This window comes from Thunnus maccoyii, chromosome 23, assembly GCF_910596095.1.
Source record: "Thunnus maccoyii chromosome 23, fThuMac1.1, whole genome shotgun sequence".
Lineage (NCBI taxonomy): Eukaryota > Metazoa > Chordata > Actinopteri > Scombriformes > Scombridae > Thunnus > Thunnus maccoyii.
This window is the reverse complement of record NC_056555.1, coordinates 21,990,510-22,008,730: the sequence shown is the minus strand read 5'-3', so window position 1 is coordinate 22,008,730 and position 18,221 is coordinate 21,990,510. Positions and strand designations below refer to the sequence as shown.

Below are 18,221 nucleotides of genomic sequence, written 5' to 3'. Positions count from 1 at the left end.
TAGAGATTTCAGATGTTTTTTCCTAACAGTGGCTCTTTTGCTTTGTTGGTGCAGCTACGATTATTCAGTAAACAAGTATCTTTTATTATGTTTAGTCAAGTTTTTCTGAAAATCTGCTCCAGAAAAATAAGACACCCAACAGTTAAAACGAAGACCAAACAATCAGTTATTGTTTACTAAATGAAACTGTGTTTAAGCTTTATGTTAAACTTTAATTTATGTTGAAGAAAATGATGAAGGCAGTCTGGGAAATTTGTCTTTTTTTTTAAACAATCTAATGAAGTCCATTTGGATGCAAAGATAATCAGAAGATAACGAGTGCACACGTTGCTGTAAACAATGTACTTTCAGCACTCTTTAACTTGGGAAAAGAACATTTATTTATAATTTCTTCTGGAGTTTATGATGATTATTCTGTTGTCAGGATGTTTCAGACGGAAAACTGATAATATTAACACTACATTTATGATTCAGAATCACAAAACGCTGCAGAAAATATGCTGACATGATGTTCTGACATCTAAAGATGTTTAAAGTTCATCACACTGACAAATAAACTGAGGAGAATTTTCCTTTAAGAGCTCCTGCTGGTTTCAGCCTGCTGTATTTAATCAATCAGGAAATCTGTAGATAGTACGCTGCGAGTGTGTGTGTGTTTGTATGCCTGGTGTTTCTTGAAACTTTATAAAATGTTAATTTAAACCTGACTCCACTCCTCTGCATCTCTCTCTCTCTCTCTCTCTCTCTCTCTCTCTGAGTCAAAGTCAATGTCACTCTCCCGGTTTGGTTTAGTGCCTTTTCTCTCAGACACTCTGAAATAAAAACAGTAATACCTCTGGAAAACCCGCCGCTCTCCGTGGAGTCTGTTTGCCGCCTCACACGCTGTTAACGAGACGAGGTCAAAAGGTCAAGCGGTCGGGTGAGAGATGCAGTAAATTAACACTCAGCGGCTTAATGTTGGATTATTTTGGGATCAGGGTCCATCTTTATCAAACATCTCGGAGAAGGAAACCACTCCTAACTGGTCAAAAATGATCAGGTAGAGATATTCTGTGAAGATGATGACAGTTTATTAAAGAGGTATTCCAACAATTTAGTGATGTGTTTACATAAAGTTAAGGGTCAGAAGGGTAAATCTCTTAATCCCAGTGCCAATGTGTAGAAAAAAAACAATAAACATAAGTTTAGAAAAAGGAAAGTGATATTTTCCTCTGAAGTAGTCATGTTAAAAATCACAGGAAATTCCAGTTTAATCTTCCTCTGATTGATTCACATGTTTGACAAACAAAACACACCTTTACATTAAAGGTAAGACCAGTTTACACACACATCAGACAGTGGTAGAAGATGATTTTGAGACTTCTTAAATGAAGTGAAGTGCTGAGATATAAATTCATACTGTGAACACTCAACTGAAAACACAAGACAAACAAAAAAACAACCCATACAATTAAAAGTTAAATATAAATACTGCAGCATCACAATGAGTCACTGCACAGATTTCTTCTTTAAATATATATTTGTTGTTGAGTTTCATCACAAGTTGAGGAGTTCTTGATCTCCAAATAAATTTCTTTTAGGAGGAAAACACCAACATAAACATGAGTCTTAATGCTGTATCGGCTGGCTGATATTAGCTTAAACCTGCTGTCCAGAGCTTGAAAAATACACGAGCTCATGTAAAAACAGTGTTGCTGTGACATAGTTTGTCCACCAGAAAGCATCTTTACATTGTAAAACATCAAGACTCTTTAGTAACAATATTTGATCTGTTAAAGTGAGACGATGTAACTTATGAAAGAAGAAAGAAAACTTTTTTTTTTTTTTTTTTAACAAATGAAAAGTTGAATTCATGAGCAGTTAAACACACCTGTACTAGATGGAAGCAAACCTCCAGGTGAAGGTGTTTGTGTACTTTTGTGCACTACTACTTTGAGATACAAGTTTGATGATAAATGGCAAAGCTAACAAGCACTTTGAGGCATTTAGTTGAGAATCTGTGGTTGTTAGCATGTTGTTAGCATGCGACTATTTGGTCGATTGCCATGAAATTTAGTGCAAACATTCATGTCCGACCTTTGAGATGACTTGTACTACTTTTGGTGATCCATAGATTCATCTAAAACTAATGACTTTCCCATCAGCCTCAGTTGTACTTTGAGTGTTGATGAGGAAATGTTAGCATGCTAACAAACTAAACTACAATGTTAAACGTCCTCTCCTGGATCAACTGTGTTGATAATCAGGGTAAATCACCAACTGTAATTCATCAGCTAAAGTTGAAGGAGTCAGTTGCAGCAGCTGTTCATAAATTCAAACTTGGTAAACATTTATATTATAACTAGACTGGGTGCAAATGTATGCATCACAAAATTAAAACTGGTTGCAAAACACAAGCTTGTTCTTATGTAGAGATGAGTTGTGACTAAACTGACGTTAGCATGCTCATATCTGAGCTGGTTAGATTGAAGTTTAAAACCATCCGTCAGGATGTCTTACGGCTACATGGAGGGAAAATATCTTTGGAAGTGTCCAAGCAAAGCCAAAGGTGAGACACAGGATCTCCATCCATCCATTTTCTTTACCACTTATAGAGGATAACTTTACTGTTTATCCTCTAGAGGTTCGCGGGGGAGCTGGAGCCAATCCCAGCTGACATTGGGCAAGAGTCGGGGAACACTCTGGACAGGTCGCCTGTCAATCACAGGGCTAACATACTCATTCACACTCACATTCACACCTACGGGCAATTTAGAGTCACCAATTAACCTAACCTGCACAGGGAGCAAACTCCACACAGAAGGGTCCCAGCCCTTGCTACAGTGCTAACCACTGAACCACCGTGCTGTCCCAGACATAGGATAGCAAATGCCTTCACTGCTGACCAGTTGGCATTAGATGAACAATCAAAGCCTGACAGAAACCCTCAAGAAGAGGTACAGCCATCTTCAAAAGCTTCGGCAGGGTGAAGCCTATGATCTTGATTGACCTCATCAGCCCTGTTTGTCCTGTGCACAGCAGACCACCAGGTGGGTCAGTGGCTGTCTGTACTGAGCTCGGTCGGGCACTCCGAGGGCCCGCAAGTATTCTACCACAACAAGCAGACAGTGGCAGCTAGACATCCTACACTCCAGGAACAAGAAAGAGGTGACACGCTTGAAAGAAGACCAACAGGCTGTGGATATGCTGGGGAACCATTCGTAAACCAGTAGATAGAGTACGGCAACAAATCAGGCAACAGTTCGGCTGGACTTTCTGTACCTAGCTACACCTATCCGCAACAATCAACTCTTTCAACCAGCCAACACTGATTCAAGGTTTGCCGTCTGATGCAGGCAAGGTTTATGTTGATGGCCTGTTTGCTAGCTTTGCACAATTACACTCCACAATCAACCTTCTGATCTGTTTAGGCATCTCCAAATTTGTAACTTTGCCAAATCCAACACCTCAGCATGTCCGCAGGCTCCACTGGACTCGGGCATTAACCATCTTCCTGACTTGTCCCAAGGCCATATGTCTTTCATATACAGTTCTTCAATCAGCTGCGACTCCCCCTGCTCTGCATAAGATCAAGACAGGTTGGGAGAATGAACTGGGTATCACCTTGTCTGATGAATGGTGTGAAGGTTTATTACATGCAATACACTCATCCTCCTCATGTGAAGTACTTCATAGGATCCATCATAGTAAAGCTAGATTAGTGAAGATGTATCCTCTCTGATATTTGTGACAGATGCTCTCAGACACCAGCAGACTTGACTCATATATTCTGGTCGTGTCCGAGCTTGGTGGAACACTAGAGGTCCTTCTTTGATCTTATGTTGGAGATGTTGGAACTGACTCTGGACCCGTTTGCCTCTTTAATTGCCCGTCGTTGCATTCTCCCTCTTATTCAAGAATCGCTCACCACCCTCAAATGTCCCGCCTGCTGGACTTAATGTCATTTCTGAACATGGAAAAGATCAAATTTGCTGTCTGGGATTCAGATGAAAATTTTTTACAAACACTGGCAGCCTCTCATCTCTCACTTGGAAACAATCCCATTGGACTAGAGTGCTGGATATACGATTGGATGTAGATAACTGTGTATTGTTCTGGGCTGTGTGTGTGCAGACATATGCATATAGTTATATATGCATAGGTACATTAGACATACGTATGTGTGGGTAAACATGTACGCAGGTGTAACGTTGTGCAGGTACAAACATCTTGGACTGTGACCTTATGGGATGCAGGCAGTGCTTCAGGACAGGTTGACATGTTGACTCTGTGTATCACCAGTTGTGCCTTCATTTCATTCCCTTTTTAAAAAAATGTTTTAGGTTGTGCACTTATTTTATCTGTATTTATTTAATTCACTCTATTATCATCTATTTTTTTTTCACTTAATATTTTGTTCCCATGAGCAGGGAGGGGAATGTTGGGGGACTATGAGGAGACAATGGGGGGTATTAGTGTTAAATAAAAGAAAAGTACTAATTGGTAATACCGTACTGTAATCTGCATATCTGTAATACTGATAGATGCAGATTGTTGAATAAAATTTGGGCTCAAAAAGAACCCAGAAAGACTGCTGTTAGTTCTTGGTGGAGATAAATAAAGACAGTTTGTTGAGTTGAGTCTCTGGATTGTTCAGGTGTTGCACAACTCAACCAACTACTAGACGCACCCTGTTCTTAACACACTAGTTTGAAACTAGTTACTAAGAACTTAACACACAAATGTAGTGATGAATTTACAAACAGCTGGTGTAACACAGTCCAGGTCCGCAGCTAACGGACAGTCAGTGATTAGAGCAATGAAAAACTGTGAACACTGGAGCTGATGTACAAAATACTGCAAAGAGTTTTCATGAGTCAGCATTTATTTTTCCTCCTTTGTGTTGTATTAGTCTTTACCGTGATGCTTCTGTGACCAAATAATAACTTTAAAAGTTTTCAGAAAAAAAAAATCGGCAGTGAGTCTCAGATCGTTTCAGATCTGCTATCTGAAGGCGGGTCATCAGTCTTATCGTGGCCACACCCCCCACGCCAGCCCGGGCAGGATGAGCGCGATGAGGACGGAGGAGAACAGGTTGACCGCGTTATTGTCCAAGATGGGTTTCCCACATATCCGCCGTGTGGTGGCGGACTCGTAACTCACCACCTTCTCGATGCTCGAGTCGAAGCCTGAAGACATGAAGAAGAGGAAACGTCCAGCTGTTAACACCGAAACCTCACCGCAAAGACGACTTTCAGAGCTATAAAACCGACCGCTGATTGGTTCAATTACACAAGAATCATTTCTGTTTAGGTTCAAACTGCCAAACCAGTCAGGTGACTCACATGGAGCTCACTGATTGGACGGTTTTAGTAGCAACATCCTGCAGGCTAACACTCTGTTTATTGAACAAAGATCAAACTTAACTACAGATTTGCTTATTTATAGAGCTGCAATGATCAGTCAATTAACAGAAAATTAATCACCAACTGTTTTGATAATGGATTAATTGTTTTGAGACATTTTTTAAAAGGAGAAAATGCTGAAATTCTCTGGTTTCAGCTTCTTAAACGTGAATATTTTCTGGTTTCTTTGGGAAACAGTGATCGACGTTTTCACCATTTTACGACATTTTATACATTAAAGGACTGATTGATTAATTGTGAAAATAAATAGACTAATCAATAATGAAATTAATCATTAATCAATCAGCCCTTGCAGATCCTTTTCACATTATTAGGACATATTTTCTCATTAAACCAAACTATTCAAATTATTCAGTTTTAATGACAAAAACGTATTTTTTTGGATAAATTATAAAACTTCCTGGTTGTGACAACATGAGGAAGTGTAGTATAATTAATGAAGATAACAGATATGATGTTAACGCTGCATTAATGTGTTTCAACGTGTATTAACAACATGAACCAAGAACTGTTTTTCCATTGAGACGTTAATTAATTTAAGTTTAATAACTAGAAAGATGTTTTAAAACAAAAGTCTTGAGTGACGGAGACACATTTTTATGCATATTGAATATTATGTCTTCTGTTCACTTCTATTGAAGACGACATGACGGAGGAATTAAAGTGTTTCACCTTCGTTCAGCTAATTATTTATTAATTATTTATTTATTATCCATGTTGGAACTGTGACGTCCTTCTCCAGGGATGACTGGGGAGCAGTTGTATCGAACAATGTGACCGTACTACAACTTACTTATTTTCATTATCAATTAAACTGCTAATTATTTTCTTGATTAACTGTTTGGTGTTTAGTATGTCAGAGACTATTGACAGATATAGTCACACGTCCCCAAAGTCCAAAACTATTTAAAATTTAAAAGAAAAGCAGCAATTTTGAGAAGCTGGAACCAGAGAATTTGGCTTTTTTAGATAAATGAATGACAGACTATTATTAAAATGGCTGCAGATTAGTTTTCTGTCAAACGTTTTATCATTTCAGATCTATTTTTGTGTTCTAACTCTGTCACGTAGAGGAATCGTTAATACATTGGAGCTGAAACGATTACTCGATCAAAAATAGCAAAAGTTCTGCTTCTTAAATGTAAACATACAGTTTGCAGGTTTAGTAAACTGAATATCTTTGGGTTTTGGACATTTTAAGACCGAGCAAATAATCAAGAAAATTATCTAATTTTCCTTCCTGATGCTCGGCGTCTGTCAGGTCGGGGCTGATATCGTGTCGTCTGACCTCAAACTTTAGAGAAACTGGTGCTTGTGTCTCCTCGTTACCGACGGCGGTTCCTACCTGAGTATTGCAAGTGAGCTCCCAGGAAGGAGTCCAGCATGGATCCCGCCAAGCCAGCCACGCCGCCGTACACCATGATGGGCCACTGGGGGTCCGCCAGGTGCAGGTCGCTGATCAGTAGTAGTTGTGTCACAAAGTACGCCGCGCCCACCATGAACCCGCCCAGGAAGCTGGCGACCAATCCGACGGGAGTAACTCCTCCGTTTGTTCCTGGAGGGTAAAAGAAAAGTATAATGAAGCAGTGTTAAAGTCCAAGTCCAAGGATTTTACAGTTTCCTACAGAGATTGACCCTTGATACAAGGAAACTTTGTTAAAACACTTCTTCTTCTTCTGTTTTATTAGCCTCTGTACATAGAGCCTTTCAGACACGTGTCACAGACCTCCACGGTGTGAAAGACGCCTTCTGTTTACTTTAATGTATATTAGCTTTAGGTCAATTGACTGAGTCACAGTCTTGGAAGAATGAATTAACATCTCAACTAAATATCAAAGTAAACTTTTGATGACCAAATCAAACTATATGTATTCATAAAACACAACATGCAGAAAGATAAAGTGTTGACGTTAAACCCGCTGTTGGTAGTTTTGACTGTCGACATCATGTGTTTTTCTAAAGTAGCGTTTAACTATCGTGACGTTAGCAGCTGATTCTACCAACTGTTTCCCTGAACACAGACCTACTGTTGAATGAAACTGGTCTCACTGTAATAAACATTTTATTCAGTCAGGATGTGATAAATGTTTAACTGATAATGTTTATGGTCTTTGGACATGAACTCAGGTCTGTTACAACAAGCAGACTAAAGACATCTTCATTCACAAGCTTTTAGTTTAATGGTTAAAGGGTGAAACAGTATTATTATTATTATTTCTTTTAACAATGATAATGATTTTTTTTTATATATGCTGTCTTATATGTTTTTATTTATGTAACATCTTCTTATATGTAATGTTAATGTAATATATTTGTTATGTATGATCTTTACTTGTTTTTAAGCACATTGAGTTTACGCCTGCCGTATGAAATGTGCTTTATAAATTAATTTGACTTCACTAGACTGGAAACGCTGCTGTAAGTTGTCTGACTTGACTTCATCTTTTTGCTACTTTCCTCTGCGTTTCAAGAGAGGTGAACTTTGAGGGTGCTGATGCGGATAGAGAGAGAGACGCGAGGACGGAGGAATTTACAGCAATTCACCAAACAAGGCGTCCTCGCTCGCTCCAGAGTCATTAAGAGGAGACTGAAACTACTCATGACTAGCAGCATCTCAACTTTCAAAGATGAACAAGTCAGCTGTCGATATGCAGAAATAATTCAGGAAAACCTCTTTCACTGTTCATATGTTTAAATAAAAGATTGAAAGTCTGGCGGATATTACAGGAGACACTGTAATGAAATTAAAGATGTCCTGTTGTCCTGGAGACGGTACAAATAGAAGAGAAACTTATTACAACGTCGAAGCACGTGTCGGGAACATGTACGACTAAACATATGACTCAACTCTGAATTTTCACTCCCCAACAAAGCGTCTGTGTAACATGTAAGTTAACATCATACGATGTAGAAATGTTAGTTAGTCATTAACGCTGCGTGTGTATATGTTTACATTCATGGCAACTTTTTGAAACTTCCACAGTTTTACGTTTCGTCGGGAGCAGCCGAGTCTGTGTTTCCCCCCCTCGTTGCACCCTCAGTAAGCAGAGCGAGGTTTATTTGGCTCTGTGTATAAACAGTCACGAAAATTTGAAAACTGTAAAACTGTTAACATGCAGTGTTATTCAAGGCTGCTTTGTCGTAATATCTGTGCCAGAAAAGTTGCACGTAGCACTTGAACTCAGTTTGGGACAACGCTTGTTGAGTCAGTTGAAAGTAGAATTCGGGACACTGAGGGGAAGAAAAAGGTAATTTCAGGCTCTGAGCTGGAGGCCATGTTTATCCTGGATGATGTTTGTGGAAAAGAAGAAGAAGAAAAGAAGCCTTTTGGCTCATGAAGATAAAAATAAACAATTTTACAAAAGTGCTTTTTTATCATTCATGCATAATTCAGATTCTACACACAGTTTTATTTTATGAAGAAATATGAACAGCTGCTGTGATGTCATATATTATTATTACAGTAAAGCTGTTTCCACAACAGCTCGGCTTCTTCTTCACTGATCAGTTGAGATGTTTCCCATCAAAAGGAGGGTTTTTGCATCTCGTAAATAATGTCAATATGATCAACTGAGTCTCCTCTGAGGTGCATTTAAGGGGTTAAAACATCCTCAATGGTGGAGATCAGTGTCCGAGAGAAGGAGAAAAGGAACGACTGGAAGAGAGGAAGCATAAATCTAGAGCTGAAACGATTAATCGATTAGTCAGTCGACAGAGAATGAATCGCCAACTATTTGTTTTGAGTAATTTTTTAAGAAAAAATACAAATAATTTCAGATTCCAGCCTCTTAAATGTGAATATTTGGGTTTTGGGAAACAGCGATCGACATTTTTCACCATTTTCTGACATTTTATAGATCAAACAACTAATTGATTAATCGAGAAAACGACTGACAGATGAATTGATGATGAAAACATAAACATGCTCACCTGCTGGGACTTCCTTCCAGGTGGTGATGAGTCTAGGCTGCGATTGGCTGAGAACAGGTCCCACCTCTGACGCCCAGGTGTCTCCAGTACTGCAAGCCAGTGCTCCCAGTAGAGAGAGGCACATCCAGGAGGCGGAGTACTGTTTACCGAAATCAATGGGGATCTCACCTGGACCCACCTGAAAAAAAACACACAAACTTAATACTTTTAGATTTTTAGCAGGTATTTTATTTTGTAATTTCAGATGTTTTGTACAGGAAATGTTTGTTTACCTCTATCATGTAAAGCAGAGCCAGCTCTGTAGGAACTCCTCCATTACAGAAGACCTGGACCCAGTTCCTCTGACCGCCTGACACAAACACAAAACTTAAAAACACATTTAGATTTGAATGTAGATCGATCTAAAAGTAAACAAGTACGCCATCTCTCACCTTCTTTGTACTCGGCGTCTATCTTCTTCTTCTGCGCTCCTCCCCAGCGGGTCAGTCTGGAGGAGGTGTAGAAGAAGGCCAGCAGAGAGGAGAAGAAGCTGTAGTTGGCCATCGTCAACACAAACCCCACCAGGAGAGCTGAGAAAAAAACACGTCAGAGGAAGTGTTTGAGTTCTCCACACGGGTTTAAAAATGACCCTCACAGGCTACGTTAGAGTGTAAGACTGGAGTTAGTTGATGTGTTATAAACATTCCTTTCAAATAGAGAAATATTCCAGTGAGATGTTTATATGCTATAAAAGAAAGCTGCGTAGGGGGAAATGACATCATCATGGCGAGAGCGAGCACAGCAACGAGACACAAGGGCGTCATCCTGCAGGCTGACAGGTGTTTCCAGATGTTCTGCCCAAGTTTTTCTGCAGAAGCGCCAAGAATTGGACAATGTTGAGGACTGGAAACTGACTGCAGCAGGCGAAAGACACATCAAGCTGGTTTCCCTTCAAAAATCATTGGATCAGTTAAAAACTGGCAGAAACCAGTAAGACTCTGGTTCATCCCTCTACTGTCTGGAGAACTCTGGTCAGAAATGGTCTTTATGGAAGACTTGCAGCCAAAAAGCCATTCCTCCTACGTGGAAACAAAGCCAAGTGACTCACCTACGCATGAAAAAATATGAACAGGTGCAGAAAAATTACTCGGCTTTGTTTGCAGAAGGGCTGGAGAACGCTACAAGGACAGTGAACCATGTTGGAGGTTGGTTGCAGGTTTGGGGCAGATTCTTATCCATCATGCAACACCGTCAGGGAGGCGTCTGATCATCTGCAGCATGAAGACGAGCCCCAAACATCCAGCCGGAGTCATGAAGAACCATCCTCCTCAGCAACAAGAAGAACGAGGAGTCCTGCAGCAGATGATCTCAGTCTGGGATTAACATGAAGACACAGAAGAAGAAGAACTGTGGCGACGTCTCCAAGACGCAGGAACAACCGACCTGCTGGTTTTGGTTTTTCAGTGGTATGAAGTTAAATGATATATAAAAACTATTCATGGCATCATGTTTTGAAAGCGTTCTCAGTTTGCGTCTGTGTTTTTATCCAAAATGTTGGTTTCTCTCTGGATGGAAACTACTACTTGTCTCTTTCATCTCATGTTTGCCTCTGGGATTTATTTTTTAATCACAGCTGAAGACTTATGAGGGTTTTATGTGACAACTGGAAGCTGTGGTTTGATGAATAGTGTTAAATTGATATATTCATTTATTTGTTAACCCTCTGGTCTGTTTATTCATCTCTGAACACACTGAGCATGTTTTATTCATAGTAACGTAACTTAATATTTCATGTAGAGACAAGCAGACAAAAACAGTTGCTAATTTGGGGCTTTCACACATTATCTTTCATCATTTACTGCACATCTGTAGACTATAAAGCGTTTTTAAACTGGATACGTTCAGTGATTTACAGCCTGTTGGCCGTTATATTTTTCTCTTAACCTTTAACCTCAACTTTAAAACAGCTTTTAACTGCAGTATAGTTAAAAAGCAATCATAGAGTAGTCTGAATAAAACAGAAAAATAAGTAAATAACAAAACAAAGTCATGAGTTTGACTGTATAGGTGATCATAGAAAGTGGAAAATGGAAGTTTTGACTCAGCAGAGAAACCAAACTGTCTGAAAATATGTTCATCTGTCGTCAACAGTTAACTTTAACCAAGCAAAAGAGAAAAAAGAAAAGATTTGATCCATTTTTCCTGTGTTTAGCTTCGTCGGTGTGGATGGAGATTCTTCTAAAGGACGACAGAGGAAACAGAAAACGTTCGGAAAATTTTGGACGTCGACCCAGAAATGAAAAAGAAAAGTTTAAAGCATCGACGGGTTAAAAAGCTGCAGTCATTCGTCCCTGTGTGACGCAGCGTCAGAGGGTCTTCTCAGAATCCAGGAAAGATTCACAAATGGTTTTCATAATGAAAAAATTCTGATTTCACAGCGATGCCCCGTGGCTGATAAGAGATTTACAGTATTTTAGATGAGCCGATCACGAGATCACAGCTGCTTTATCTAACCAAAAAGGAAGGAGAGTCTGTCTGTCTGTCCTTCAGTTTCCTCGACAACCGTTCATCTGATCGACTGAACACTTGGCGGGTGTGTTGCTCAGGACCCGAGGAGGTACAGCGTTGAGCGTGAAGTTGTTTGGATGAGCGGTTCTCAAGAAAACCGCAAGCAGCAACACGATAAAAAGCAGAAGCCAAACACTCGACCTGTTACGAACAGACACGTTTTGAACAGGAACTGAACTAGTTCCACTAAATCCAGTTAAAACAAAACCAGGCGAAACATAGACAGAACATGTTGTAAATAGACACTTTTTGCTGTCTAAAGACATTTTTTTAAAGGAGACATATCATGCTGTTTGTGATTTTCTGTTATTTTTATACTGTTATGATGTCAAATGTTAAACTTTGTAAAAATGCTGCCTTCAAGTCAAACATCAAGGCTTCAACCTGCTCTATACTCTCTGTTTGCAAAGTTACCTCTACTTCCTCCTCAGTGACATCAGATTGTTCGCACATGCCCACAAACAGCCGTCTGTTCTGTAGTCTTTGTTGCTTAAGTTGTTGCTAAGGTTGTTGCTAAGGTTGTTGACGTTGTCCACTCGAATATTTCAGACCTGATTTGGGTAAAATCATGTACGGATGTGTTTGAGAAGTTTATATTTCAAGTAAAGAACAAGAAAAAGAAGTGAAATCCTGCTACTATTGTTTGTTTACGTAGCCTGCAGAAGCTTCCTGAAGCTGACCAATCAGAACAGAGCAGGCTCATCGGGAGGCGGGCCTTAAAAAAACGGCCTGTTAGAGACAGAGGCTGAACTGAGGGGCTGCATGAAGGACCAGTAGAAGATAAATAAGGAGTTTTTAACTGTAAATCATGCAAAGATATTCCAGTAGAGCCCCAGAATATAAACATAGAGCTGGAAATGTGTAGAATACGTCCTTGTTTCAAAATCTAAACACAGTTGAGAGTTGAGTTTCAGTTTTGGGATCTAGACATAACAAACATCTTCCAAAATCAGAGAGTTTTCCCTTCAACATATAACTTTCTGTCCCTTTTCTGAAACTTTTTGTGATGTTTCAAGTGAGCAGATGTTCATCCTTCTTTAAAAAGACTTCATTTCATATCAGGCAGCAGTGTGACAGTCAATGACTGGAGGAACCTTTGAGGATTTGTTTGTTCAACTGAATTAAACATGACGAGAAAAGTCCAGCCTCAAGACACAAAATAAGAGATCTGTTTCTGCTTTGACAGTCTTAAAACTACATGACAAAAAAATATTTGCTCTGTTTCTCGATATAAAGAGAAAGTATTATGTTACACGAGAAGTTTACTAGTTATAACAAGATGAATATTCCCATTAAACAAGTACATTTTCTTGTTATAATGAGAATAAATACTTGTTGTAATGAGACTGCTGTTTGAAATACTGGACTGTATCTGTATCTCATAAAAACAGCAGAGATGCTGCTGAATCTTGTAACAAGATACTTCTTTGTTTCATCAACCTAAAGAGAGACGTGTTAACATGAAAATATAGATACCAGCTGTTATGTTTGACAGTTTGACACCCGCTCACCTCCCAGAGCTCCTGAACGGTCCAGACTGCGTCTCTTCACGGCTCTGGCCGTCACCACCAGGGGAACCAAGATGGAGAACAACCATCGCCACGGCGACACAGGCTGCAGTGTGCCTGTAAACACACACACACACACACACACACACACACACACACACACACACACACACACACACACACACAGTCAGACATTGCTGTAATCACTGTATCATCTCTTCACCTGAGAGCGCTCTGGTGATTTTACACATTTAGTGAATGAGAGGATCGTTTGACTCCTTCACTTCTTCCAAGCTGCTTTTCAAGCTGTTTTCTTGAGGTTCACAACAGTCGATCTAGACCTCGTTTCCCTTTTCATTGTGAAATGCATCTTACGAACCTTCTTCAGCTTAAGAGGTGTTTCCCATCTGTCAAACAGCATCTTCTTCATCACCACAGAGAGCTGACGTTAACGGCATACACTCACTCTTTAGTACTGCTTTTGGATGCTAAATACACTTACATATATATATATTGCTACATATTTAACTGTCTGTAAGCTGTGCTGTATATTGGAAAAACACATCACAAAGTATAAATGTTGTAAACGATGCAAATAAACGTTTTATACTTGAAACTCAGAATGAAAACAAAGCTGAATGTCAACAATCTCTATGATTCATGTTGATGGGTGGAAATCAGTTTAAGGAAGTGAACTATGGTTGATTTAGCTGCTGCTGCTGGAGGCAGACGTTACTCTGAAGATCAGATTAAAATGTATTAAACTGAAGCAGCGGTTGTTGCTTTAAGTTATATAAATATTCTTCAGTCATTCTGTCACCATGTTTGTATCAGAGCTGCTGGATGTTAAATGTGAGACGAGGTTACACTTCTGTTATAAAAATGATGATTACACCGTGTATGAGTGTTACTGTTTTATCCAGATCATGATGAAATGTTCCTGTCTTGTACTGCAACTCTGTAACATCAACAGACTCATCAGCTACGGTTAAAGGAAGTTCAGCAACATATTTGTTAAGAGGAAGATGTAGAAATTAAAAATTTGTTGGAGACAGAGTGAGACAGTTGGGCAGGAGAACTGAAAACAGACACGACGTTATCTATAAGTCTGTATTCTGTTACATTTTGATACTTCTGCTTCGGTCTCTATTGTTTAATGGTCATTACGAAGAATCATAAATAGAGAGAAAAGAGACGATACATAACCTGAAAATAGACCACCAGGGAGGTTTCAGCCAGAAGAGATGAAGATATGACAAAGATATGATGAAGAAGAAGGAGAAGAGGACGATGATGACACAAACTGGCAGATTGATTGATGAATTATGTTCTAATTTAAACATCAACATCACAAACTTTTACACCAAACGTCACTTAACAAAGAACATCAGCGTTCATGAAAAAAGTCAAGACTTAAAAACAAAGAAAACTTGAATAAAACATAGTTTTTGGTTCTACTTAAGATGTTCTCAGTAGGGGTGTGCCCGAATACAAATACATTATTCGGCAAAGCACAAATAGTGGGTTTTATACAAATATTTGTTTCATACAAATATTTTAAAAGTTATTTGTTGGGGGTGTTCCCCAGAGATAAAGCTGAGCTACTGACAAAGTGCTCTCAAGAGACTCTCCATAACCTGTTGTTCCTCTTCTCCTTTCCACAAAGTTAGATTGTAAAAAATAGGCAATAAATAAAAAGTGTGAAGCAAGAATCACCTTTGAAGTTCCTCCCTACACATTACACGGTGTGCTGTCTCTGTGTTATGGGTGTATAAATAGGTAGAGGTCTGTCTGCAATGAGGCGATGAGTAAAGTTTTAGTTTGATCTGGGAGACTCCAGTTCGAGACCCGGTGTGGGGACCTCCTTCATAAGGTAGTTTATTCATGAACACTTATTGTAACACTTTAATTTTCTAAAATTAAAACTGTCATAAAAACAAAAACAGGATTTTTAAGCCTCTTTCCACTTTTATTTGAATACAAATACAGATACAAATAATTTTGCTGCCTCAACAAATACAGATACAAATACAAATACTGAGATCTCTGCACATCCCTAGTTCTACACCTCTAACGAGCATTTAGGATTCATTAATCTACAATCATCTCTAAGAGTCTTCAGGTACGATGCTTTTAGGAAACACCTCTTAAGCTGAAGAAGTTTCATAAAATGGATTTCACCATCATCTCAGCCTGAAGATGTTTGTGGGAAACGAGATGCTGGTTTGCTGTGGTGACAGAAGTGCAGAATGTCAAACTATGTTGAAGTGAAGGATTTATTGAGGCCTCACACACACACACATACACACACACACACACACACACACACACACACACACACACACACACACACACACACACACACACACACACACACACACACACACCAAAGCCTAAATTGCTCCTGATTATCAGGTTGGTGCCATCAGTGTGTGTGTGTGAGTGAATGAAAGGCTCTATTCTACAAACACAGTCCATTCACAAGTATGACCACACATACTGTAACTTCAACCATGAAGAATGACGTTGAAAAGGATGTTTGTTTAGCTCCAAACCATCCTGAGTTCATTTCGGAGAAGAAATCTGAGACAGACTCCGCTTCAGAGGAGAGCACATGATTCGGTCTGAATCAGTTTCACTTTAAGAACATTTGTCATAATAATCATAAAATGCTTCATACAGCTGACTGGACGTGTGTCTGTAGAAACACAGACACACTAAACTCTTAAAATCTATCATGTTAACGTGAACTTTATGAAGCTGCAACGATTAATCGATTAGTTGCCAACAATCAAATTAATCGGCAACTATTTAGATCATTTATTCATCATCATGAGTCATTTTTTTCCAGAAAAAATACAAAAATTCTCTGATTCCAGCTTCTTAAATGTGAATATTTTCTGCTTTCTTTAGTCCTTTTGACATTTAAAGACATCATCTGAGCTATTGGGAAACACTGATTAACATTTTTCACCATTTTCTGACATTTTATGGACCAAAAAACGAACTGATTTATTGAGAAAATAATCGACAGATTAATGGATAATGAAAATAATCGTTGGTTGCAGCCCCAAAACTTAACAAAAAGCTTATTAAGTCCATATGACTCTTTGAAGGATCATTATGGAATAAAGAGAAGTGTATGTCTGCATTTAACAGTTACTTTTATTATCGAATAACCTGCCTTATTTTTATGATTAATCAATTAATCATTTGATCCCAACATCCTGGAGTCCAAGGTGACAACAGTTCAAAACCCCAAAATATTACATTTACAGTAATTCAAGACCAAGAATAGCAACACATTTTAGCTTGAAAAGTTACTAAAGCAATGATTCAATTATCATAATATTAGCAGATTAACTTCCTGTCTTCATTAGAAAACAAATTAGGAAAAAATAACGATATAGGAAAATTAGAAAATAGTTTCATATCACTTGAAGTGTTGAGGTGTGAGGGAAAAGGTTTCCCAGTGTACAGGTGTGAGGTGACGCAGCTCACCTGAGTAGGTGCTGATGGTGAGGGACAGGACCCAGAAGAAGAGGGAGAGTGCCAAAGTGGCACAAAGCACGATCATATCAGTCATCATCTTGATGTACTCCTTCATCAGCACGTCGTCCTCAGAGTCCATGTTGACAGACGGACCGAGCTGCAGGACAGGAGACAAGAGACGGTTTGTTACATCACTGTTACAATAGAGAGAAGTCCTACTATTGTTATCTTGGTCATGATTGGAGCTGCAACTATTAGCTGGTTAGCTACTTAGCAGAAAATCATCTAGCAACTATTTTGATAATTTATTCATCGTTTTGAGTCATTTTTAAAGAGAAATTGTCCAATTCCAGCCCCTTAAATGTAAATATTTTCTAGTTTCTTTAGTCTTCTGTGTTGTGAACTATACATTAATTGCGATATTAATCCTCTGAGGTCATTTTTTTAAGAAGAAAATGTCAAAATTCTCTGATTCCAGTTTCTCAAATGTGAGTATTTCTGGTGTCTTTACTGTTCTATGACAGTAAACTGAATGTCTTTTGGTTGTGGACTGTTGGTTGGGACAAAACAAGACATTTGAGGATATAACTTTGGGTTTTGGGGAACGGTGATTGAACATTTTTCACCATTTTCTGACATTTTATCGACCAAACAAAAAAGCCCCATGTGACGTTGCACACAATCAACGGGAAAAAAACGGCTGAAACGCAAATGTCCGTTATGTTAGAGATGTTGGATGTATCAGTCATGTTAATATGAACCTTTTACACCATTATCTAACTGATAACATGTCGTGTTTATCTCTAGAAGTGAACTCACCAGATTTCTCCGGAGCCATCACGAGTTTAGTCCCTTTAACCGACTTCAACAGCTGACTATTGATTTAGCAAAAATGCGGACTTTCCTCCCTCTTCAGACGACTGTGCTGTTATCTGCTGACCAGCGTTAAAACAAAAACTAACAATGACATAAAAGACAAATATATTTCGTCTGTAGGTGTAATTAATACAACCACATGACTAGAGGTGCCGTGTTACAGTGCGTACAGGCACCGGAGGGGAAGGCAGGACGGAAGCATTTAATTCACGGACACACTTCCGCAAACAGGAGGCTTTTCTTAAAGGGACAGTAATCACATTTTAATCACGTGATTAGTCCTTCGTTAATTCTCTATTAAAAGGTGCAGTGTGTAGAATTTAGTGCCATCCAGTGGAACAGACTTGGCAGAAATGGATTATAATATTTATACGTGTGTTTTAATTAGTGAAAATAATAAAAGAAAATAAGAATTATTGTGTTTTCCCCATAGACTGTATAAAAATATGGCTACCGTGACGTC

At 38.9% G+C, this 18,221-nt stretch overlaps 1 protein-coding gene across 1 annotated transcript; it reads right to left on the bottom strand.

The window, feature by feature from the left end:
- Positions 1-722: 722 nt before the first annotated feature.
- On the bottom strand, positions 723-17,987 carry tmem19 (transmembrane protein 19). Its single transcript, XM_042403643.1, has 8 exons — positions 17,702-17,987; positions 16,892-17,039; positions 13,394-13,507; positions 9,767-9,904; positions 9,608-9,684; positions 9,336-9,513; positions 6,751-6,960; positions 723-5,168 (listed from the first exon to the last, which is right to left on the bottom strand). The coding sequence occupies exons 2-8, from the start codon at positions 17,019-17,021 to the stop codon at positions 5,008-5,010; spliced, it is 1,008 nt and encodes a 335-aa protein (XP_042259577.1). The 5' UTR covers positions 17,022-17,039; positions 17,702-17,987; the 3' UTR covers positions 723-5,007.
- Positions 17,988-18,221: the final 234 nt, after the last annotated feature.

Coding starts and splice junctions, on each gene's coding strand:
- tmem19 (XM_042403643.1), bottom strand. CDS start 17,021: ATGGACTCTGAGGACGACGTGCTGATGAAGGAGTACATCAAGATGATG. Junction 6,961..9,335: donor CTGGAAGGAAGTCCCAGCAG/GTGAGCATGTTT, acceptor TTTACCCTCCAG/GAACAAACGGAGGAGTTACT. Junction 5,169..6,750: donor AGCTCACTTGCAATACTCAG/GTAGGAACCGCC, acceptor TCATGTCTTCAG/GCTTCGACTCGAGCATCGAG.